At 35.0% G+C, this 25,610-nt stretch overlaps 1 protein-coding gene across 5 annotated transcripts in view; it reads right to left on the minus strand.

Moving 5' to 3' along the window:
• HMCN1 (hemicentin 1) overlaps window positions 1–25,610 on the minus strand; it is a 448,248-nt gene that overhangs the window by 132,532 nt on the left and 290,106 nt on the right. For all 5 annotated transcript variants that reach the window (XM_054449377.2, XM_063647968.1, XM_063647964.1 and 2 more), the window contains 10 exons: window positions 21,489–21,590; window positions 20,515–20,691; window positions 19,638–19,789; window positions 18,387–18,510; window positions 13,650–13,825; window positions 10,667–10,763; window positions 6,443–6,565; window positions 5,526–5,687; window positions 3,842–4,123; window positions 2,122–2,289 (listed from right to left, as the gene is read on the minus strand). In XM_054449377.2, coding sequence (XP_054305352.1) covers window positions 2,122–2,289; window positions 3,842–4,123; window positions 5,526–5,687; window positions 6,443–6,565; window positions 10,667–10,763; window positions 13,650–13,825; window positions 18,387–18,510; window positions 19,638–19,789; window positions 20,515–20,691; window positions 21,489–21,590 — 1,563 coding nt within the window. The remainder of the gene's footprint in view (window positions 1–2,121; window positions 2,290–3,841; window positions 4,124–5,525; window positions 5,688–6,442; window positions 6,566–10,666; window positions 10,764–13,649; window positions 13,826–18,386; window positions 18,511–19,637; window positions 19,790–20,514; window positions 20,692–21,488; window positions 21,591–25,610) is intronic.

A 25,610-nucleotide genomic window follows, 5' to 3' on the forward strand; every position in this document is an offset into this window, starting at 1 on the left:
TTATCATGTGTTCACTCAGGGATCTCCAGCTGCTAGTCAAGCACAACAAAGATAAATAAAACCAAAACACCACTTCTGTAAATTTGTAACAAGCTAGAGCACATCACTTTAGCTTGCCTTTTTCACTTCCAGAAGCTCTGCTGCACTCACTATATTTAATAAGAGTCCCTACTTTCTTAGCAATTGAACATTTTTTAAAAAGCCATAAAGATGAATATTATTTCAAGCCAAGAAGATAATGTGTTTAGGCTTTGGTAACCACATTTTAATACAATCTTTGTCATTAGTATGTATTTCTTAAGATCAACAGAGACTGAGAGTCCTGTCAAAGTAAAAGCATCATAGTAAGGACATGGGAAAGTTTCCCAGGACAGGGATACCACAAACCTTTTACCAGGTTGTCTATGACAATAACAAGAAATAGGTATTGTATGCTTACCATAGAAGCAAGTGCTGTGTTAACTGTTTTAGATATCTCATTTCATCCTTACAAAAACCCTGAGGAAAATACTATTATTATCACTTTACAAGTGATCAAGCTGAAGTTAGCAAAGTTAAGTAACTAGTCTGAGGTCATAAATATAGTGAGTATTATAGACAATAAATGTGGCTAATGGTAACGTACATTCTTCGTCAAGCTCCTATCAGTTATAAACCAAGATCGGGAAGAAACGGGGGGAACTCAGGTTTTTTAGACCTAATTCCAGCACTAGGAAAAAATCTTTTCTGAATATGCCTTCAGTAGTGGTAATGTAAACTTTGGGCACATTTAGGTGAAGGGATCTTACTGCCACTTAAAGCAGCTCATCTTGACTTTAAGCAAGCTAAATAATCTTTTAAGTTGTTTATATTCAGACACAAATCTATCCCTAGAATCTTCCATATACTGACATTACTTTTAACCTCTGAAACTAGAAAAGAAACATAATCCTTTCTACACCATGGCTCATCAAATATTTAAATTTACTTTGGATTATATACCAAATACACCACAAGATTTATTTTTCCAGGTTAAATACAGACATATTAATCATTATGTGATAATTTCCCATCATAGTTATTTTCCTTTGCAAATACTGTCATTAAGCCTTTCTTCTTGTCTTTCTAATAAGTTCTGCTAAGTTTATAGTGCAAACGATCTCTTGCTTTTCTTCTTGGAGAAAATATAGCTTATTGATGTGGCAAAATATTACATTTGTTGTCTTGATAATCACATTGTATTTTAATGCATACTGAGAAACTAACACAATTCAGACATCTTTTCATATTAAGAGTTCTGAAGCTATACTTCACCATAAGTTCATCACTGGTTTGACCGTAAGTGCAAAGAGATCATAAACTAGCATAATTAGATAATTATATAGAGGGCCATCATGAGCCTTACTTAAACTTCATCTTGTTAGCTTTAACCTAAAAGCTCCAGCATGAGGTGTGTTTGAATTTTGATGCCTTCAATCACACATTAGGTATTTTTCTAAGTATCTAAGCTTTTTATTAACCAAAAACTTGGCAAGATTATCTTTGTATCCAAGTCATTACTAAAATGGGCCAAGTGCAGATTTCTGCAGCTTGCCTCTCTCTACGCATATATTGATCCACAAATGACAAGCTATTTAGATTTTCCCACAAAATTATATGAGGAATATGATCAACATCTCTTGAAAATAAAGTCTTAGCTCACAGGAAACTATCCCATTTTAGGAATGTAAACATCATTGAGATTAGTCACGAATACACTGAAATATTAATATTTGGTTATAGAAGTATTTTATATACTAGGATTCACTGTAGACTTTGAATTCAATTTCAGCACTTCCTATAATTATTTTCAAATTGGTGGATGCTCATTGTAGCATGAATGCTTTGACATCTCCATGACTGAAGTAATCAGCAAGTGCCAAGATTTGTTTTTTAAAGGGGTCTAGAGATATTTGGAGATTTCCCATTTTCATATAGTTTCTTACATCCTTTTAAATATTTTTTTAATATGATTAGTGAATATTACAGTAAGCAGCTAGGTTAAAAAATAAAACAATAAAAACACTGAGCAATTTGAAATTAAGGAGAAATTGTAGCCATATGAAGCTAACAAGATTATAAGGCTACCAGAATTTCTAATACCTGAAAGAATCCTCACAGAATTGCTAAGGCTGACAGGCCACCCATCTTTAAACCAGGTTATGGAAGGCAGGGGAATTCCAGAAGCTTCACAAGTCAAGGATACTGTGTTCTTTTCTACCACACTAATATTTTCAGGTGACCTGTGGTTTCCTATGATGCTTGGAGGAGCTGTAAGACAAAATAAAACAAACAGGGAATGGAAATATTAGTTGCCTGATATACATTTGATATACCTGATGTTGTATATCAAACATCAAATCCTAAACAGTGTATGTCAATAAGACTTCCATTTTCTGATTAACAGTAAGCAAAATAAGCAATCACAACAACCAGCAATGTGTGTGTGTGTGTGTGTGTGTGTGTGGCATTCCTGGAAGTAAAAATGTCACTTCTTCCTCAATCTTAGCAGTAAATTATTTTCATATTGTTATTCCAATAGTGGTGAGTGATTTTGTATGAGTCATTCACCCCCTTTTTTTTAATTGCAATTTCAACTTTCATTTTAGATTAAGGGGATTCATGTGCAGGTTTGTTACATGGGTATATTCTGTGATGCTGAGGCTTGGGGTATGATTGATCCTGTCACCTAGGTGGTAAGCATAGAACCCAAGAGTTAGTTTTTGAACTCCTGCCTCCTTTTCTCCTTCCCCTTCAGTAGTCCCCAGTGTCTACTGTTGCCATCTGTATGTCTTTGAGTACCCAATGTTTAGTTCCCACTTATAAGTGAGAACATGAGGCATCTGATTTTCCATTCCTGCATTAATTCACTTATGATTACGGTCTCCAGCTGCATTCATGTTGCTGCAAAGGACATGAGTTTTGGCTGTGTAGTATTCCATGGTGCATATGTACCACATTTTCTGTATCCAATCCACCATTTATTAATCAGCACCTAGGCTGATTCTATGTCTTTGCTATTGTGAATATGAATCACTCATCTTTTCTTGCAAATTTGTAATATGGATTCATAACCTACTTATAGGAAAAGATATCCTAAAAAATCAATCATCTAATTCTAAAAATTAAGAGTAATCCAACAAAAAGGACTTAAGATTAATTCATCTTCCCTTTTGTGTTGTGATTCCTATAGCTTTGGCACACATGTTGGCTGAAAACTACAGGATATTAACACTGAGCTTCATGCATGTCTTAACTGAGTTCAAGTTACAAGATTTGTGTCCATTACATTTACCATTGTTTCTATAGCTATAAAAATTATATTCAAATTGTACATATCTAAGTCATTGTCCCTGTGTATGTGTATGTTTGGTCTATTCTTATTGACATTTATGACTCATAAATCAGAGTTAGAATATTAAAGCTGACTTCAGTATAACTCATGCTCAACTGATGACGAGTCAGTAAATTCTAAGGAACTTATGTTTATACAAGCCCAGTTAAGTCAGCAAATTTGGAAAACAAAAAAAACAGATTTTACTTGGGACAGCATTGGACCAAAAGCATTTGAAGACAACAATTTTCTACTTTACTGTGTGCTTTCCTTAAAGAATATCTAATATGTGCTTATTTCAGCAAGGTAAATAATGTGAGGTCAGGCATAGAAGGATAAATGATGAGACTGACCTGGGGTAAAGGTATATATGTTTAAAATGATGGATTATAAATAAATGACTTTCAATACTTGAGGCCTATATCTCCCATCCAGGATGCTAGATTACATTAGCCAGTGAATGGACATATTGAGCCTCTTTCTACTTACCATGGACACTTAAGTCATATTTTTTGTCAGTCATTCCTGCTACATTCACAGCAACACACACATAACGGCCTGTGTCAGATACATGAATGTTCTTCAGCTGAAGGATGTGACCTTCATCCAGTATTTCTACTCCCTTTGCCTTGATCAAGGGGCGGCCATCTTTCATCCAGGTCACTGTTGGTGGAGGAATACCCTGCACTTCACACTCCAAGGAGATACTCTTCCCTCGGGTCACAATAATTTCAGTAGGGTGGCTGCCACTGTTGGTTATGGTTGGTCTAACTGAGGGTTGGAGGAAGATAAAAAGAAACAAAAGAGGAAATGTTTGCTTCAAGTCTTACATAGGAATTTTCATCAGCCAAACTTAAATATATTTTTATGTTAAAATATAAATAACTAAAGAAAAGACCCAGGACTAACAGACATGATGTTATGCTGAGAGGTGGAATTCTTCTCCAATGTTTTAAGTGGGTTCATACCTAAAATGAAGCTATTGACACAGTAAGTAAAGACTGCTGTGTTCACTAACTTCCCACTTTTGAGAAGCTATACAAATATTTGAACTTATCACTTGTAGCCTTGCCTTACGTAAGTCTTCCTAATACTCATTTAAAATAGATACAGTAGCCTAGCTTACAACCCAATGTCTGTTACTAACTCCTTTATTCCTTCTCCCTTTCACCATATGAGTTGGAAAAACTGAGATGGTTTCTCAGTCTTGTTGGAAAACTGGGGTAACCACATGAATGAATTTAGGCGTATAAAACCTACACAGAGGTCTGCTGGAGATTTTGGGGAAAATTTTTTGCTCTCCTAATAAAAGGGAAAGATACCAGCCCTTTCCCTTCCTCTTGCCTTCCATGTGGAATTGATACCACAATAACAGCTACCATCTTGAGACCATGAAGGAGGGACCAGTAGAATGCCAGAGCTCGTATGCTGATACAATTAAGATGCTGACCAACTCCAGTGACCAGTGCTAACCTCTGCTTTCTCATTATGTGAGAACACAAACTTTTACTTGGTTAAGCCACTGACAACCAGTTATTCTGTTACTTGAAGCTGAATTCATGTGTCACCAATTCTAGGAACAAAAATTAGATCAATTCTAATACATATGTGTGTGGGCAGAAAAGTAGGCCAGCGTCAGTAATCCAATGTTCTAGTGCCAGTCCTACCACACACAAGCCATGTGACCTTGTTCAACCAACAAAACCTCTCGGAGCTTAAATTTCCACATACACAAAATGGAGGTGACAGTTTTGTCTTATGTAACAGCTCATGTGAAGATTAAATGAGTATGTAACTATCTTAAGCACTCTAAGATGTATACGAGTAAAATATTCTTTAAAATAAAATGTTTTTACATATTGTAAATATCTCCTATGGTAAAATGCTCCCCTTCCCCCTCCATGAGTCCACTGTCTGTCCCCAACAAATTACAGCCACATTGATGTGTCGTCATTGGTGAGCTAATGCCGAGTGGACAGCTGTAATGCTGAATAACAACCAGAAGGAAGTAATTGCTCTCCAGTTATGTCAGCACAATTTAAATGTGTGTGTCATATGATAGTTACAACCATGCCATTTTGAATGAACATTAAAGATATTTTTAAAAGTAAATGAGAAGGATGAAAAGATTTAAAAGAACATTTTGCCAAAGCCTGGCTAATCAACAACTTACTGTAAACTTGCAGATTGTATTCTTTCTTTGCCGTCCCAGCAACATTCGATGCCACACATGAATAGAGTGCTGCATCAGACTTTTCAGCAATTGAAATTTGTAATTGCCTGCCCCCAGATAAAATTCTCACTCGCCCCATGGAATCAGTCAGCACTGGAGAGCCTGCAAAGAAGTCCAAATGGCAGAATATGAGGCAGAAATGTAAAGCATTTTGTATACATTGCCAAGTATGATACTTGTTTACTCAGTTAAAGTATGTAAAAGGCAAATGACACTGTAAAATAATCCTGCCCTAGTGTGTAAAATGAAGGAGCAGTAATATTTAAATGAACTGAAAATTTAAATGATCTTTCTGCCACTTAGTGGGCTTAAGGAGTTGTTGATAAATAAATTGAAAATCTGGTCAAACACAGAATTCAGTCTTAACGTACATTGAAAACTGTCACAAACAGAAAAATGTTACTTTTTAATATCAACTTTTATTTTATATTCAGGAGGCACAAGTGCAGGTTTATTACATAGATCTATTGTGTGATGCTGAGGTTTGGGATACGACTGAACCAATATCACCCAGGAAGTTTAAAACTCATTTTAAAGAAGAAAATATAGTTCCTGAATGGTGGATTCTCGATGTTTATAGCTGCCGTATAATGCATTTGAGTAAAAAATAATCAATTAATGCAGAAAATTAATTTTTTTTCTAGGGAGGAGTTAACAGTCTTAAAAATAAAAAATTTCAGCTGGAAAGTGTAGAAGTATCACATGTTGCACATTTAATATAAAGCAATTTTGCGGTCTAGCATTTAGCATGCAAACCCCAGGAAAATTTGTTTATAATCTAACACATTTATCAAACGAAATCAATACCCATCTTATATTTTCATTTAATTTTATAAATTTCAAGGATGAAAACTGACCTTTCTTCTTCCAAATGAGATTTGGGGGTGGAATACCACTTGATTCACACAACAGACTAATGAGATTCCCTTCAATGACTGTAAGTTGAGTAAGTTCATCAGAACCACCAATATTTGGAGGGACTGGAAAAAAATAAAAATATGATTTTTCCACACATTTCATATAGAATTTTCCCAACAGTTTACATGTAAGATAAAAGCCTTCTACTCAAATGACATAAGGAAGAAACTGACATATGAGGTTGACATCAACATCAAATTAAAAGTCACCTGTAAGATGTAGCATAAATAGCTAATAGCAGACTTCCCATGTACACAGATATAAATTTATCAAAATATTCAGATGGCATAAAAAGAAGCTACTTTATTATAACTTATAAAATATATTAGCTCATATAGCTATTAGAAAATGTATATTTGGTGTAAGATATTTAGACACCTTGCATCAAAAAGCTAAAGTACCTACCAAGTTTAAACTTAGCCCAGTCACTGTTGCCTAGCTAGCTTTGATATCTGAAATAGTGAACAGAACTGGAAACATAAGGCATATAACATATACTAAAGAACAGAGGCAAGGGGTTTCGTCTAAAGAAAGGATATATTGCCTATTTCAGATTGCACAGTCTGCTTCTCTACTGGCCTACAGCTTCTCTCTGGAACCTTCAAAGTGAATACTGACTACCCATGATTTTCTCAAAGGCGCTGGAGTCTGAAGTTGCTGGCTGAACTCTCCTTAAGGACACTTCTTTGGCTGCAGGACTGTCAGCTGGTAGATGGCTTGTTCTTCCAAGCTCCTGAGAGTTGAGGAGTGGGAGAATCCGCCTCCACCCCTAGTGTGGCTTCCAGTCACTGTTCAACCATCCCATGTAAAAGCCTCTATTCCTTTGAGGCTCATATAACCAATTTATTTCTCTCTCTCTCTCTCTCTTTTTTTTCCCATCTGTAAACCTGTCATTCTTCCTTTATTCACTGAAGAGTTTGATATGTGTTCTTACACTTTTCATACTAAGCTCTGCCATCATTCTATATGAACCCAGCATCCACAAGTATAACCAGTCTAAATACTCTGTCTACTCAGTTATTGATCTACCCATCCCATTTTCCATCAGAAGCCATACCGTAGCCCTTCCCATCATCTAGAACATTTCTCCTGTAAGTTTATAAGGTTAGGCCTCTGACAACTTCTCTGTTCTTTTTGCTCTCACTTAATTATTCCCAATTCTCAAGTCAATTCCCATTGACTTAATTGAATCTCAAGTGCTTTCACTTCTCAGAATTCCCCCTATCCAGCTGCCTATTCTTCTGTTTACTGACTTCTCTACTCAGCTTAGATTTCATAATCAATATTTGTCAATATTCTCAACTACCTTATACCTTTTGCCCTCTTATTTGTCAATACCCTTACTCTGGATGAGTCCTACAGTTTACTCTGTTTGACACTGATACCACAAACTGAAAGTTCCAGAAGAAAATGACACAATTACATAGATTGCCACTACTATAAATTTATGATCTCCATTCTAAACTCTACCCTTCTATACCCCCATGGCTTCCATTAATACAAATACTTTAAAAGCTGTATCTGTAATAGAGACCCTCTCTGAGGTCTAGACTTTAATATCCAACTAACTACTTAACATCTCAAGTTGGTTGCCTTAGAAGCATTGTCAAACTTGACTTGTCCAAAACTGAACTCAACCCTCTTTGTTCCTTCTCCGAGGGAAGGACACAGATATCCCTCCTTTACTCTTCTTGTTTCCACACTTCTTAATCTAATCAACTTAATCATGTTGATTCAACTCATTAAATATGTCTACTTTCTTCTAAAATACAGACCTGAGCATCCGGTCCTTCTTTAAATCCCTTTAGTTTATTCCATCACCTTTAGAATCAAATCTATACTTTTTAAATTGATTTAAGAGGCCTTCTTCAATATGCCTATTTTTACCTTTTTATCTACTATCTCCTCTCTCTCCTTGCATCACACTAGGCTCCATAGTGAAGGATATTAAGCTCATTGAATACAGACAGTGTTCTCCAGGGCTTTGCATTGCTTTTACCCTCTTCACAGAGTTAATGCCTACTCATCCTTAAGGGCTCAGTTAAACGTGTCTCATATGCTTTTCTACATAACCACCTATGATAGCTCTTAGGATGTTTAATTTTAATTTTGACTATTTAAAGATATTTCTCCACCAGCCAACTATAAGTTCCGTGAGAACAACATCGTTGTCTTTCTCACTAATTGCTCTATGTCCACACATGGCATAGCGCCTAGAAGATCGAAGCATAATGTAAGTATTTTTAAAGTGAATCTATCTTTGGTGTCTCAACTTTTTCCCTTATCATTAATTCTTATATCTACTGCATTCTGCTTTCCACTATTGCATTGCTTTTCTTTAAGAGGTACTGGTCTGCATATTTGTAAAGTATGTTTTTAAGTTTATGACTAATTTGACTTTTCTGCAATAGGTAATATTACTCATTCACCCACCCATCCATTCATCCATATCACACTTACTCATTGTGTTCTTCTGAGAACAACACTGTCGTTAGTTTCCATGACACATTTTTTTACTGGGTTTTCCTCTGACTTCTTAGGCTCTTCCTTCTCAGTTTCTTGAGTCTCTTTTACTAGCTCTCTTCTTATATGGTACACCTGAGAGCCATCCTATCTAGTACTCTTCTGTATACATTCTTTTTACCTTCTCCAAGTGATTTCATTGCAACCTTATGTTTTTAACTCTTATCTCGCCTAAATGATAAGCTTGTATTTCTGGCTGCAGGGAGGACAGCTTCACACAGTCCACAGGTACCTCAAATATCGCATATGAAAAAGGAATTCTTCACCTCAGTTTCTAATTGATCATTACTCCTAATTTTTCTTTTTTTCTCTTTTTTTTTCTCATCTTTACTTAATAACACTTAGCCTAGTGTCTTGTCCATATTGGGAACTAGATATAAATATTAAATAAATTATTAAATGAACTAGATATAAATAATAAATATTTTTCCCATTTGAAAGAAATTAGGATGGAAGGGAAGGGAAAATGGAGAGGGAAAATGGGTGAAAAGAGGCAGGAACAGAAGTTAATGACATATAAGTAGTATGTAATGAATATAAATTTACCATATAGTAACTTTTACTATTTAATAGTAAATTTTTACAGGGTGTATAATAGCATTTCTCATAACCTGCCTGAAGGATTTTTAAAAAATGATAGTCATTTATTAATAAGTCATTTTCTAAATCAGTGCATGCTTTCAAAATTTTAAAAAGTATTTGTTCTCCATTGGAATAAAGTTATTTAATCTAGTTTTATTTTTATTCAAAAATATGTGAATAAACTATAAATCATAGGTAAATTCAGCTTATAATCTCAATAATTAAAAAGTTTAAACAAATACAATCAAAATGAAGAGGGCTTATTAAGTTATAAGTTTTTTTAAAGTATGTAAATTACAGGTGACTGTACTGGAAATAGGAATGCTTTTTAGCTGATAGCCACAGCTGAGGCAAAAGTTGTGCCTGTAAGAATTATCTTAAGTGGTAACAAATGGTAAAATTTCAACTGAGAATAACTTTTCTCCCTGGTTATTATAGTAATCCCATCTCCCACCACACAGGTGAATAAGTTATAAATGAGTTTTTTAAAGTATGTGAAATACAGGTGAGTATACTGGAAATGGGAATGCTTTTTAGCTGATAGCCACAGCTGAGACTCAAGTTGTGACTATTTATAAGAATTACCTTAATTAGTAACAAATGGTAAAATTTCAACTTACAATCACTTTTCTCCCTGATTATCATAGTAATCCTATCTCCCACCATGCAAGTGCCCATGTTCTTTCTCTCATATACACACACACAGTTCACATATATAATTTGGCCTTTTGGCTTATTTTCTTTCCATTGACGAACCCACCAATAGTTACTAGAGAAGGCCCAATCATTACGAGATGCTGGCTGTGGAAGACAAAGGGCATATTACTACTCAGGCAGATGAGAATCCTTCAACATCTAAGTTACAAGAAAGTTCATCTAGAGTTGCTCTCGAAGTAGTTATATGAACTGATACCCGGGACAGTTCAGCACCATGTAAATGTACTAATTGTTGTTCATCTACCTATTATAATCAGTTTTAGTTACATGGATGAATGTCATTTTAAGTGACACAAAAACCACAGCTGCATTATTTGCTTTCAAGAGCTGATTACACTTACCCCAAATATTGACATTGTAGTTTTTTTCAGTTTTTCCAGCAACATTTGTTGCTTCACAAGTGTAACGACCAGTGTCTTGAACCTGAGCATCTTCAATCTGAAAACAAAATCATCCTTTGAAATCACACTTTCTATTTCACTTGGGTTTTTTTTATTAATACTATTTGTGATCTATTTCTTATTTTTATTCTGAAGATTCACATACAGATGAAAAATAGAGAAAATAGCAATATAAATGGCTGTATACCCATCACCCAGTTTCAACACAACAAGATTCAACCATTTTCATCTATGCCATACCTTATTTTAATCTGGTTTATATTAGGGGTTGAGGGTCTAGAACAGTCTTTTAAATACAATTCAGAAAAAAAAACAAAAAGGTACAATTTCTGATAAAGTCATTTAAGACTTTAAAATATGAAATCCTTATACATCCAGGAAACTGTCCAGTAAAATAACAGCCTTATTCTTGAGACCAATAATATTACATATATCTTTCTCCCATGCTGGGTTTGTAAGCTTCTTTAAGCTAAGTATTATATTACATTAGCCTCATTCTCCTAGTACCCAGTTTGGTGCTTGGCAGATGAATTAGTATCAGTAAATATTTTTCATGTATTTATGTACAACATGCATCAATGCTCATTCATCCATTGACCATCTGCAGTTATTACAACCCTTGTACTAGGTACTGTAGGTAGAAGATATAAAAAGATATAATGTCACATATGGTTTCTGATTTAAGTTTGCAATCTAGTTGAGAATATAAAGGTTGTGAACATAAAAAAGAATTTAATAAATAATATATAAGTAATAACGCAAGATAATACAAAAGATACAACAAGCAGTATGTGACTTATTGCCAACTAAGTTTGCGATCAATAATTTCTAAAACATTCAATGATCACTGAAGTTAGAGTGATCATGTGAAGCACTTAGCTTAGCAGGGGTACACAGAAGCCAGTCAATAAACACTTATTAATCAATTGGTGTGAACAATAGAGCTGGAATTAGCTAAAAGCACACAGGGAGAACCAAAGAATATTAGGCTTGAAAGAGGACATAAAATCCAACCTTCTCATTTTACAGATAAGGAAACTCAATCAATTAAGAGATCTTTGCTCAGAGTCACAAATTCGTGGCAGGCTCACTCAGATCTGGGGTTCCAAGTCCTTAAAGTCAGTATGCACAGGCCTGCATGTCTCACAGAAAGAGTTAGGGAGGGAATAATAGAGAGGAGGGATTAATATTTATTGAGCACCTAGTGTGTACCAGGCAAAACAAAATGGTAAGATTCTATTACTTGATTTTGTTAGAGATGTGTGTGAATGGTAGTGCATAGGTAAGATACTTTTAACTGATTAATTAGTATTGCGTTCCACAAAAGTTTTCATTCCTCTGATCTTCTCCCTAAACTCCTCAAGGGGACTAACTTCTGTACTCACTGAGATTTGCATTCATGCAATTGTCTCCCTCTGTCATTTGGTCAGAGTTAAGGTTTGAGAACTTTACCAGATGCTTTCTAGAATGCTGGGCTCTTCCCCTGAGAATGGGCAACGCCTTTTCTTCTTCTTCTTCTTTTTTTTTTCATGTGTAGTTCAATTAGCTCATCCCTCTTTCATTCAGCAGTGATTCTGGTCTTTTCTTTCTCACCCAGCTCCATTATTATAGAATCATAATTCCTAAGATCTCCAACCTTTGCCTGTAACATACTCCTTCATGCTCCCTTTCACTCACACCCATGCTTCTGTCTTCCTTAGGTAAGCTGCCCAGCTTACTGCCTGTCATCTGTTTCTCAAGACTCTCTTTGTTTAACAGTAATAAACATTCCTTTAGCAAGAGGCTATGTGGTGGTTAGTAGCATGGGTTCTGAAGCCATACTCCCGGTGTTCTAATCCAATTTCTGTCTTTCAGTAACTGTGGGCAGATTACTTACCTGATCTTTTGACTTCTCCGTTGGGTTATTATGAGAGTGTTATAAACATTCAGCGGTCTTCTGTCCTCCTGAATCCGAATTCCTTAGGATGACTTTCAATGTCACACTGTATTTCATTCAAATCAACCTTTTTAACATTATTTCCAAACATTCACTTTGTTAAATTATCTGTTCCAGCCAAACTAGCTGACTTGCTTCCCTTGCCTTTTATCTCATCTACCGTTAAAACACTAGTCTTTCAACACTAATCCTGGCAACCAGAGCCTTACCTTTTGCCACCCCCCAAAATGTGTTATCTGTACCATCCACTTGGTAATTGACTCAGACTTACAGTACTTGTTGCATTTTTAACTAAATTGTTAATTTGTTATGTATTTACATGAGACTGGAAGACATCAAGGACATGAAGTGTGTCATGCTCTTTTGCACTTTTTTTGTTGTTGGAGACAAAGTCTTGCTCTGTCACCCAGGCTGGAGTGCTGTGGTGTGATCTTGGCTCACTGCAACCTCCACCTCCTGGGTTCAGGCAGTTCTCTTTCCTCAGCCTCCCAAGTAACTGGGATTACCGGTGCATGTCACCACGTCAGGCTAATTTTTGTATTTTTAGTAGAGACAGGGTTTCACCATGTTGGCTGGGCTGGTCTCGAACTCCTGACCTCAAGCGGTCCGCCCACCTTGGCCTCCCAAAGTGTTGGGATCACAGGTGTGAGTCACCATGACTTTTTTGCATCTTTGTCCAGAGCACCTAAAATGGTCACTTGGTGATTGGCTGGAAGACTGAAGGTGAGGCACACCTTGGATTATTTCTATGATATTTTCCTGGAAGCATTTTTTTGGGATCATTTCTGGATATGGATGACAAATACTTAAATCTCACCAAACAAAAAATTTAAAAATATTACAAACCTCATCAATAAAAGGGTTCCTAGAATTTTATAAGAGAAAATTAGTCCAACACTTGTAAAAGACAGTCACGCTAAATAGGGTAATACCAAAACCATGAACTTATAATAACATAAGGTAAAATAAATGAATCCATATCCTTACCTTTAACACACTTCCATTTTCAGATATACTGAGGCCTGGTTTCTTCAGCAAGGGGTGGCCGTCTTTTAACCAAGTAAGAGTAGGTGGGGGAATAGCATCACTTTGACACAGTAATTCCACAGCTTGGCTAATGAGGACAGAGACATTCTGTTCTTCTCCCATAATATTTGGTGGAACTACGTGAAAGATGGGTTTTCTTTCAGGATAAAACAGGCCAGCACACTGTTTATATTCATTAATCATCAGGACATATACTGAATACCTTTACTGGTTCTTTTAAAGATATAGGATCACAATCATTCTAACATACCCTCTTTGCGTCACTTGGTTCAGAATCAAGTACTAATAAATCACTGATTAATGTATTCTCGTTGAAAAATATTTCTCACTAACTTCTTATTTAAAAAACTTTTAGAACGGGAAGTTCTCATCAAGTGCCCAATTAAGAAACTTCTAGAACTAGATGTTACTGCTTAAGGTTTTCAAGGTAACAAATGACTCATGAAATATTTTAGAAACAATAACAAGCTAAGAGTGAATATGCATTCAATATTTATTTGTAATTTTTGCAAAAGAAATAAATGTCATAGTCACAGAGGCAACATTAAAAAATAGTTGGAGGATATCATAGAGCTCATCCAGTCCCATCTCGCAGTGTGCAAAACATAAAATTGGTGTCAGATAATACCTTGTGCAAAATAATATGACTAATTGATGGTAAAGCTAGGAGCCTTCTGACTTGCAGTTTAGTGTTCTTTATGGTTTTCCATGATGCTTTGTCAACTTTCTAAAGAACAAATCAATTCAATGACCAGCTGTACAACATACTCACAATTACATAAGAAGAGGAATGAGTAGAAATTTTAATGAGATTAAAATTAGGATTCCCTGGATATATAAGGCTTGTTAGATGCTGAAATGTGTTTTCTGAAAAGTTTAAGGAATCTCCTTCCCTTGGGTGTATTAAAGAATAGAGTAAACAATCATTTGTCTTAGACGGTTTAGGTACGGTCCTGCCAAGAATGAGAGGGTGGGCTCCATAACTTCTCAAAGACTTTTTCAGACCTGTATATATAATAATTCAGAAACACGAACTAATGATGAAATTGAGCCTGTTACATTCCAATAAAGCACAGAGGGGAATTTCCTTGGCCATTTCTCACGAAACCCCATCAATATGCAGGGCTGTAGAAAATTTGCCATATTTGTAGCATTTTTTTAGTTACAAAAAATGGTTAAGTTATACTAAAATTTTTTTGGTAGAAACGATTTTTGTGGTAAAAATATTATTATAGTCTATCAGCCATTGTTTCAGGCTTGATACTCCACCAGCATGTGGCAAGATAATGAAAGCAATAGACTGACTACAGTAGTAGTATTGTGCCTCTGTAACCATGAGGTTTCTCTGTTACCATGTCTGCTACAGAGGGAAAGTGTATGAACTAAAGAGCACTTTTATGCACTGTTTTGGGGTGCAGGACTTATGTTAAACTCAAAGAAATTGATGCTAAAAGAAGAAACACACTGCACAATGGCTGAGATTGACCAATGGAGCATTTGTGCAGAGATTCATGATGTTCCTTCATTCCTTCTGCTAAATTTAGTAGCATACACAGACATCTGGCTCTCGATAAGGTTAAAGTAATCTGTGAGAAACAGAAAACACTGACATTATTTTCGATGTGTAACACATTCGATAAAAGATACATGATTATTCTGTTTGAGACTAAAACTACTATAAAAATAGCAAAGTGAGCACAATTAGTGCCACTTTCTTTCCTTTTTCTTTTTTGAGAAGATGTTTCGCTCTTGTCGCCCAGGCTGGAGTGCAGTGGCACGATCTCCACTCACTGCAACCTTTGCCTCCTGGGTTCAAGCAATTCTCCTGTCTCAGCCTCCCAGGTAGCTGGGATTACAGGCATGTGCCACCATGCCTGGCTAATTTTTTTGTTGCTGTTGTATTTTTAGCAGAGATGGGGTTTCACCATGTTGGCCAGGCTGGTCTCAAACTCCTGACCTCAGGCGATCTACCCACCTTGGCCTCCCAAAGTGCTGGGATTATAGGCATGAGCCACTGCACCTGGCCTAATTAGTGCCACTTTCTAAAGATGCCATGAAAACAGATTCACAAGTCTGAGCACTCAGGAAGCCCAAAATAGAATAGCTGATTTCACAGCTTGGAAATAATTTTAGGTAAAGTTTGGCCTCATTGAATAAAAAAGAACCATAACTGTATAAAAATATGTTTGTCTTAGATTATTTGTAGAATCTATAAAAGAGCATGAGTTCATTATGACTGCAGAAGTGAAAGTCGGAAACAATTTAAGACTACAGAATGCTAATTCATTTCCAAATATATCTTCCTTCAGTTACTTTTTTTACATTAAATGAGTTGAATCAAGTTCAAAAGGAAACCAGATTTTTAAATGAGAGGAAAAAATGCAAAAACAATGGAGTATTTGTTTAAGGGACAAAAATTGAAGCAAATCTAATTATAGCCGAGGATATATATTACCAAAACATGTATTTTTTTTTCTGTCCTGTCTCTCATTTCCAACTTTTTGTTTAGTCTGAGAAGAGAACAAGAGTTCTACCCTTTAGATCCTCAGCTTCCTAAGATGTTACCCCTATTTTGCTTTGTGGTTATGTTGCTTAGGAAGGGATGTGTTCTGGACCTGTTTCTCATCCTAAGCATTATGTTTGTTAAATTTAATTACTAAAATCAGGGTTGCCATAGGGTTGTCGTTGCTGGTAAGCTGAAGAATGTGTGATCTCCAGGAAAGTTCTCTGAGCTTAAGTTTAAAGAAAAGGTACTACATGAATCCAAATCTTTAAAAACTCAATTCTCTTGTTTCAATATCTCAGGGTATGGCAAAACATACTCTGAATTATACCAGGGAGAAAAATTTTAATGAACTACTCATAATTGTAGGAAAAGCTATTTTGCCTACTATTTACTTCTCCTATTCCACCCCCCAACACCATACTCCAAAATGTAAATCTGAAGGTGATTTATCTCTGGGAATTAACATTCATTAGGCTCTAATTAGACACACATCACCAAGGTTACTACTACAAATATAAAAATATAATTTATGGAAATAATACTAATAGTGAATACAGACTGGAAACTGATTTTAGATTAAAAACCTGTTTTAATTTTACACTTTTTCAGCAGCTTGCTGCACGTATATTTCAATGGTTAAACACATATAAACATTCCAAAACATATATATCAGCTAGCCATTTGACTTTTATTTCAGAGAAAGATCCTGATTTTCAGCCTAAGAAAGTAGTATAGAAGTATCTTAGCAAATGATAAGGAACAATGATGCATGTCTCTGTAATTCCTGGAAAATATCAACTCTTTTATCATCTCCCAGGTTCACCCTTGACACTAGCCATTGTAGAAATGTAAGGAGACCATCTCAGATTTCTGTGTTGACTAAAACCCAGTCAATACCAATGTCACCCCTCTACATGCTTCCTAATGACTGAAGAACTATTGTGTTACATACTTAGATTGATTGATGAATCAGTCTCAAAGGATATTTTAGAATAGAAACTTTCCAGTTCTTCATAAAGCATAAAAGCAACTCAATTCAGGGAAGAAGTTAAAATTCCTGGGGTTGGGCATTATAGACCTATCTGTTACCTCAAACACCCAAGCAAATCTGGAGGCTGAATGTGAACTCGTGTCAACTGCAGGAACAACAGAAAAGAAAGGGAACATAGAGAACCCTTTGCTAGCGTACCGATGCCAACTAAAACTTTTACTTTCATTAGATATGTATGATATCCATGTTGTAACAAGGGGTCTTTTTACTAAAAAATTATATAACAATATATGTTATTTGTGACCAATACATTTACATTGGTCAACTTATAAGAGAAGACAACATGGTCCACATTGTCTGGAGGTAACATTTTGTAAAAAGATAATGTATTTCAAAAAGGAATAAATTATTTGGAAGTGAGGTAGGACTTTAAGGAGAAGGCTTGCATTCTGCATTAAACAGAAACTCTTCAAGAGGTCATAAAAGAAATAATTTCACTATTCCATGAACTAAGGAATATAATGCAAATAAGCCACAGAAAAAAGTCTAAAAGAGTTCTGAATCTAAAGGTATACTGGAATGTGGGCTGACAAGCATAATATATAAATGGAGATCAAGAGGCCCCAACTTTCTTCTGGGGCTCTTCTGTGATGGGATCGGGCATTCCCTTTTGTGAGCATTGTGAGCGGCATTGAGAGTGGGCAAAAACTTAAATTTTGCCTAAATTTATATTGAGTTTAACTTTTTGCTTCTCAAAGAGCCTTTAATTCACATAGTATTGATCACAAAAATGCTGATTACAAATAATTAGAAAGTAATAAAATCATGGCTTTGAGTAGAATGAATGAAGAGAGCTACTTGAACAGATACTTGCTTCAATGAGAAGATTATCTCTTCTAAATGGCAGAGCTGCTATCCATGTCACGGTTTTCAGAGTACTCTATAAAACCAACACCCTACATGCTGGATGTGTGCATTTTACTTTCTCAGAACTTTAAAAAAGGAAAATCATCCAAAGTCAGATATAAGGCAGAAAGAGAATTTGATTTGAATTGATCCTGTAATATCATTTCTAAGGTTCATTGTTCTTTATTGTCAACAACTTCCCTTGACTTTCTCAACAATTTTAGGACCCAAACACATCTCTACCAGAGGAGAATTAATTACTAAAATGTCTCACCATATACTCGGAGGTCAATGTCCCTTTGTTTTTCTCCAGCAGCATTCACTGCCACGCAGGTGTACCTTCCCGTGTCACTGATTTGGGCACTGGTGAATGCTAGGATTCGACCACCAGAGAGAACCTATCAATGATAAGAATGCTAGATAACCAATACGTCTCTGAGAACGGTAGGTGTAATAGACTTTGTCTCTTATATTTTTGAGGCTAATCAGTTGACATTTGCCTTTTAGGAAGATTTTCCCTTGGACATTTTTAAGTAGGCAAACATCATATAATACCCTTTTCATCTTCTCAGTGGAAGGATGTAAGAAGCTAGAATTAAATTTGGTAATGACTACTGAAAATAAGTCTTTACATACAGCATCAAATGAAAGTCAACTTTCATCCATACTCACTACAAAGAGAGAGAAAGATGCCAGGGGAGAAACATGAGTGAGAATAAATGCTAATTCTCTTTCTAATTTTTCTTTGGGTAAAAAGGTAAGAAACTAAAGTTAACAACAAAGTGTAGCCAAATTAATTAATAAGCTGCATTGATTATTCTTTATCCCATGGATTCAGTTGTATTTCTAAAATATTGACATTAACTCTGGATCGTCTATGATCCCAAATTTTGGAAGCATTAGATTTGCAAGAAAACCTGAAGAAGTATAATGTTAGGAGAACTATGCTTTCTGTTAGGCAAGATAAAATTAAACTTTAAATTAGGTATATACGCATTTCTATATTTTTAATTTTGACTCAATGCATTTAAAATTTTTCTAGGACTCAAATTTTATTTCTCATGATGTTTTCATTATATTTTTTCTTACTATATTACTTGATGTTTTTGTAGAAGTATATATGCTCTGTGTAGTCTCTGATTCATTACTATTTCAAGACATTTAAACCTAAATTCTACCAGAAAATTCCTGTTTTGTTGATTAACATTTCTTTGTGTAAAGTATCTATTGTGGTAGTAGCAGAAGGTGGAGTGGGGCAGATAGAAAACAACAAATATCTAAAACAAATGGTCAAAATATAACACCTAAAAGTAAGATAAGGGAACTCTTAGAAACAGTGAGCTTTTAATGAATTGTTAGGGGATCCCAGTTATGTGTCCATGGTGTTTATGGTTGCATATGTGTACTTAAAAAACAGCATCTGTTAATTCTTGTTCTCTAAATCTCTTCAACAGTTTTACCTGTGTGTACTTCCTGTACTGAATAACAGGTGGTAAATGTCACCAAAGAAATTGAATGAAGGTACCTGTAATCCATTAGAAAAACTAGAAACAGGACTCCCATCTTTCAACCAGGTCAGACTTGGGGCAGGAATACCTCTGGCTTCACATTCTAACCTCACCGGGTTATTAACCACCACTGCCACCATGTTATTGCTGCCAGAAATTGATGGGGCCACTGAAAAAAATAAATGAAAGTAAGACATGTTAATATCACAGGATTTGTGATCTCAAATGATGAAAACTACATGTAATGTCTACAATATTGTGTTCTTATTGGAGGGCTTGTTTGCTTGCTTTTTGGTAAGTTCTTTCACATCTCTTATTTAAGATCTAATCACAGCCATCCTGTGAGATAAATAGAGCAAGTATCAATTTCTCCATTTCACAGATGAGGAAAAACAAGTTTCGCCAGTTTGTTTAAAAAATCAGTTTTTTATGCCAGAGTGGAATTTTATTTATTGATTTCTAGGCTTGTGTGTGTGTGTGTGTGTGTGCGCATGAACACAAGTGTGTACCCCCTTCACTGCATCCACTGTAGTATGTTAACTACCAACTCCTCTTAAAAGCATTATTAGAGATAATCACTCAAAAACATTTCGTTAATACCTATGATTCTTTTAGAGAGCATTTATAAGCAGTGTTTTTTTGTCGTTAGCTAACAGTATCAATGGCTATATCAACAACTCATTGAAAGCACACTTAAGTCAACAGCATGTGGAAATTGAGCATTTTAATATGAATCAGGAATAAGCACATTTATAAGTTTTAGAACACTGTGCCCTTACATAAAGATGACAATAACACACTCTGTTAAATACTTACACAAGAATTTTATAGAAGCACTTAATCATTTTGAATGCTTCTTTACCCCAGAATGAATCTAGGTGAACTGGCACTAACCATGAACTTGCAGACTGTAAAATAACTCTGTAGCTCCAGCTGAGTTGATGGCCACGCATTTATATATGCCAGCATCTGAGATCTGGGCACTTTCAATATCAATGATCTGTCCTCTGTTCAAGAAAGTCATGCTGGTGGAACCTGAGAGTAGACGATTATCTTTGTACCATGTAATAACTGAAAGAAGAAGGGGAGAAGATGATCTATGTAAAAATGTTTTAAATTAAATATACTAAGTTGGATCTTAGCTAAGTCACAATTACTTTATTCTTATACTTATCATTTGAATTTAATCTGTTTAAGTAATCATCTCTTTAGCTTTGATTTTTAAGAGAAGGTAACCCTTAGTAAAACACCAAGAGCCAAGTCGGTGAGTCCTGAAAATGAATTTCAAAGAAAGATATTCTTTACTATCTCTAATACATCAGTATTATTTAATAGCAAACTTTCAACCTATCTATTTTTTGTTGTATGTTTCCTCTCATCCATAAAATTTTGGCTACATGTCTAATTAAACCAAATACCATACACACTATTGGCCTCAAAAATTTATGTTGTTACTGATTCATATGAATAATCTACCAGTGGTGGGAATATACAAAACAAAGTTGTAGTCTCATTAGAATGACAATTTTATCTAGCTTCATTAAGGTACTTTTAAGTTAAAAAAAAGTTTCAGCATAGATGGATATAAACCACCATGTGGGCCTTGTGGCCACAATATTGACAATAAGATGATTAAGTTATTCATATATTTCTACATTGTTTAAATAAATTGTTTCATGCAGTTAGTTAAAGGCAACAAAAATTCAAAAATGTTATCTAACTAATAATATTCTTATCAATGTTTCACCCGTGAAATGTATTCTATAACCTGTTCTTTACTAGTAATTAGTATATTATCCTCAAAACCAATTTCAGTTATTCCCAGAAATCTTAAAATATTAAGTTACAGAGTTCAAAAGTAAATGTACCAGGCACAGGATTTCCAGCTGCCTTACACTCCAGCTGTACAGGGTTGCTCACCACCACAGTCTCATTCAGCATCTTTCCTGCATCTTCCAGACTAGGTGGTTCTGCAAGAGGCCCAAACAGATAATTATTTCTTGTAAGTAGAATATTTAAGCTGAAATTGTTTGCTCAATTAAAATTATAATTTTTCTTCCTTTCTTCTTTTTTTCACATATATACACTGACCTATTTGGAATAAAAGTATACTATTAAATAGACTGAAGAACAGGATTTAAAAAAAATCTAAATACGTTTTCTGGATCACCCATTTCTCTGTGTCCAGATAGGAAAATCCTTAGAATTATATAGATTAGTAGAGGAGTAAAAAAAAGTTAAAGAAACATTTTTTATTGTACTTAATCTGATTGATTTGGTAAGTAATTATCTTTACCAAGAAGTAATTAGTCTACGAAATTTGAACTCTTCCAGTGAAGAAGAAATCAACATCTCAAAATATCTTACTTTATCTTTGGACAGCACTGCCTTAAGCTATTTCAGAAAAAAATAGAATAACTTTTGTGTGGTTTTTGGCAGTTTTTCTCCTTTGATATAAAATTTAGACTTAAGTTATTCACAAAATAAAACAGAAAAGTACATTTTCAACTTTAAGTAATTACTGATAATGCTGATCTGTTATTTAATGTACTTGGAAAGTAGGAATTCGTAAAGTCTGAGAGGCATAATATAAAAGAAATAACTTGGAACATTAATGCCATGTTTTCAACAATATCTCAAGGAGTGTGAGAGGCATCCAGGATTAAAAAATTACAAGTGAACTAAAGGTCCTGTCTTGTTTGAAAAAGATGTTGTAAATTAGTATCTGAAGTTGATAGGAAAAAAAACACATTTTAAGGATTTGCTACATTTAACTAACTCAATGCACTAGAGAACCTCAACCCACATACAATCAATAAATTCATCAATCCATTAATCTACCAAAAACAGGAAAGGGGGAAAGAAGGAAAGAAAACAAGAAAAAATAGTAGAAATAAGTAAGATGGCAGAAATAAAATTAAATATATAAATATGACAGAGTTCATTTCATTGTTTAATAGAGCTTTTTTTGACACTTAAAATAGTGACTTTCTGACAGGTTAATACTTGTATGGATGGCCGGGTGTGGTAGCTCACACCTGTAATCCCAGCACTTTGGGAGGCTGAGGCAGGCAAATCACAAGGTCAGGAGTTCGAGACCAGCCTGGCCCATCTCAACTAAAAATACAAAAAATTAGATGGACGTAGTGGTGGACGCCTGTAATCCCAGCTACTTGGGAGGCTGAGACAGGAGAATCGCTTCAACTTGGGAGGTGGAGGTTGCAGTGAGCTGAGATTGTGCCATTGCACTCCAGCCTGGGCAACAAGAGTGAAACTCCACCTCAAAAAAAAAAAAAAAATACTTGTATGGGTGATACGGTTTGGCTATGTCCCCATCCAAATCTCATCTTGAATTGTAGCTGAGAGGGACCCATTGGTAGATAATTGAATCATGGGAGCGGTTTCCTCCATACTGTTCTCATGGTAGTGAATAAGTCTCATGGGATCTGATGGTTTTCGATCCATCAGATTGCCTTGGCTCTCATTCTCTTCTCTTGTCTGCCACCATGTGAGACGTGCCTTTTGCCTTCTGCCATGATTGTGAGGCCTCCCCAGCTATGTGTAACTATGAGTCCATTAAACCTCTTTCTTTTCTAAATTGCCCAGTCTTGGGTATGTCTTTATCGGTAACATGAACAGGGACTAATACAATGGGTTAAAACCATTTTTTAATTAAAATATCTAAGTGGATAAGGAGCACAAATAAAAACCCACAAAAATGTTACAGTAAGGAGCAGGACAAAGATATACAATAATTTGACATTGATTTCTGACAACTATACAAAGCAAAAATTATTAAACATGACAAAACAACATGATTTATATTCATGAATAATATTTTATAATGACAATACCTTATGCATTGAATAACAAAGCAAAAATTGTTAAAAAGCAAGAAAAATTCAAAAACTCTAAAAGTGGCATATTTTAATATGTCCTCCTCAGAAACTGGCTGTGTAGTGAAACAAAAAATACTGTTATAAAGAATATGAAAAATAAAAGTACCCATGCAGATTGTGTATGCATATGAGTATGTGTGTGTTTGGGGATTTGTAGTTACCAAAGAATATATATGTTTTTCAAATGACAGTGGAATATTTTCAAAATGAAATATTAGCCCACGAAATGCCAATAAAGTATTTTATAATCACAATTTAATAAAGCTATAAAATATAAATCAACAACAAAAATATAAAGCTATCTACATGGGAAAAATCTCATTAAAGATGAAATGAAGATAAGAATATAAGTTTAGAAAAATAAAGTGAAATTGATTAATATTAAAACCTATAGGATGTCACTAAAGCAGTACAGTACTTAAAGGGAATCTAAATCCATAATTAACATATATAAAAACCAAGAAATAATGAAAAAAAAGTCCTAAGCACTCAACCCAGAATTTAGAAGAAGACCAATACAATAAACCAAAACAGGCTAGAAATAAAAAATAAAAATAAAAGCAGAAAACAAACAAAATCAAAGAAGATAACAAAACTCAAAGTTGATTTTTGAAAAGTGTAAAATAAAGTATGTTTTCAGAAGTAGATGTCCTTTGGGTCAAATCTTTTTTGTCCTGGGAGTTGTTCCTAAAGACTCACCCTAGAACCACCCCTCCTTCACTCTTAAAATTGCTTTTGTATTCATTTAATTCCATGTATTAACCCTACCTGTTTGAAATGCCTAGAATGTTTCTGTTTTCTGCACTGAATTCTGATTATCAACACAATATTTAGGGATACAAGACGTAAATATAGCTATCTAACTTTTCCAACTGGAAAAGAAAAAAAGGAAGAATAATCAGTCCATGGCACATTCCTTCAAAACAGCTTTTTAAATACTTGAAGCCTTCTGGACCGAAGTGCTCATTGGAGAATTTGACAGACTATGTAGCTGCTGCAATAAAACACTATGATGGGAATAAGAAATACCAGAGCTATGGAATGGGTTGGCAATTTCTCACTTCACTAGAGAACTTAAAGAAAGAAAGATTGGATGTCAGTAAGAATGCCAGACTAAGGACTCAGAAAATCTACTCCTCCATTAAAGAAACAAAAATATTGGAAACATTGTCAAAATCAACCTTTTCAGAATTTGGGAAATTAACCAAAGACTTGCAAAACTCCAAAAAGTACTTATTAAAAACAAATAGCTAAATTTCATTAAGAACAGTGAGTTTTGTGGCATTTTAACTGACCTAGCCCTGTCATCCTCTCTCCAGCTCAGTCAAACTTGAAAACAAATAGTCCTATAATCACAGTGAAAAAAGCAGCCTAGCAGACACTGAAGGGAGAACAATAGGTTTCGAGCTACCTGAAAGTACCATTCTCAGTGAACTGTCATTATTTGACCTGTCTGGCCTTTCCATGAAAATCCCGGTTTGCAAGATTTGTTTTTATTTAACCAGATTCAATGTTCTGTCAGTGCAAACCTTTTCCCCAGGGGTATTTTAAAGTCTGTAAAAACAGACTTCACAGAATTTATATAGAAAAGTTTCCTTATGCTTCTAAAACAAATTACCTCAAACTTGGTAGCTTAAACAATACAAATTTATCTTATAGTTTTAGAGGTCAGAAGTCCAACATGGCCTGACTGGGTTAATATTAAGGTGTCAGCAGAACTGAATTCCCTTCTGGAGGCTGTAGAGAAGAATCTGTTCTCTTGCCTTTTCCATCTTCTAGAGACCATTTCCTCCATCTTCAAAGCCAGCAACGGGCAGGGCATGTGAGGAAGTGTGTGGAGCATTCTTCTCACATTACATCATTCTGATACGCTGCTTCCCTTTCCCACATTTAATAATCCTTATGATTACATTGGGTTCATCCAGATAATTAATTAGAGATTATCTTCCTACTATAAGGTCAAATGATTAACAACTTTAATTCCCCTTTATGATGTAACCTAACATATTAACAAGTTCAAGGATTAGGATATGAAAATTTGGGAGGATGCCAGTATTCTGCCTACTCACTAATGAATCAAGACACAACAAT

Source organism: Pongo pygmaeus, chromosome 1 (assembly GCF_028885625.2).
Source record: "Pongo pygmaeus isolate AG05252 chromosome 1, NHGRI_mPonPyg2-v2.0_pri, whole genome shotgun sequence".
In the NCBI taxonomy this organism is placed as follows: Eukaryota; Metazoa; Chordata; class Mammalia; order Primates; family Hominidae; genus Pongo; species Pongo pygmaeus.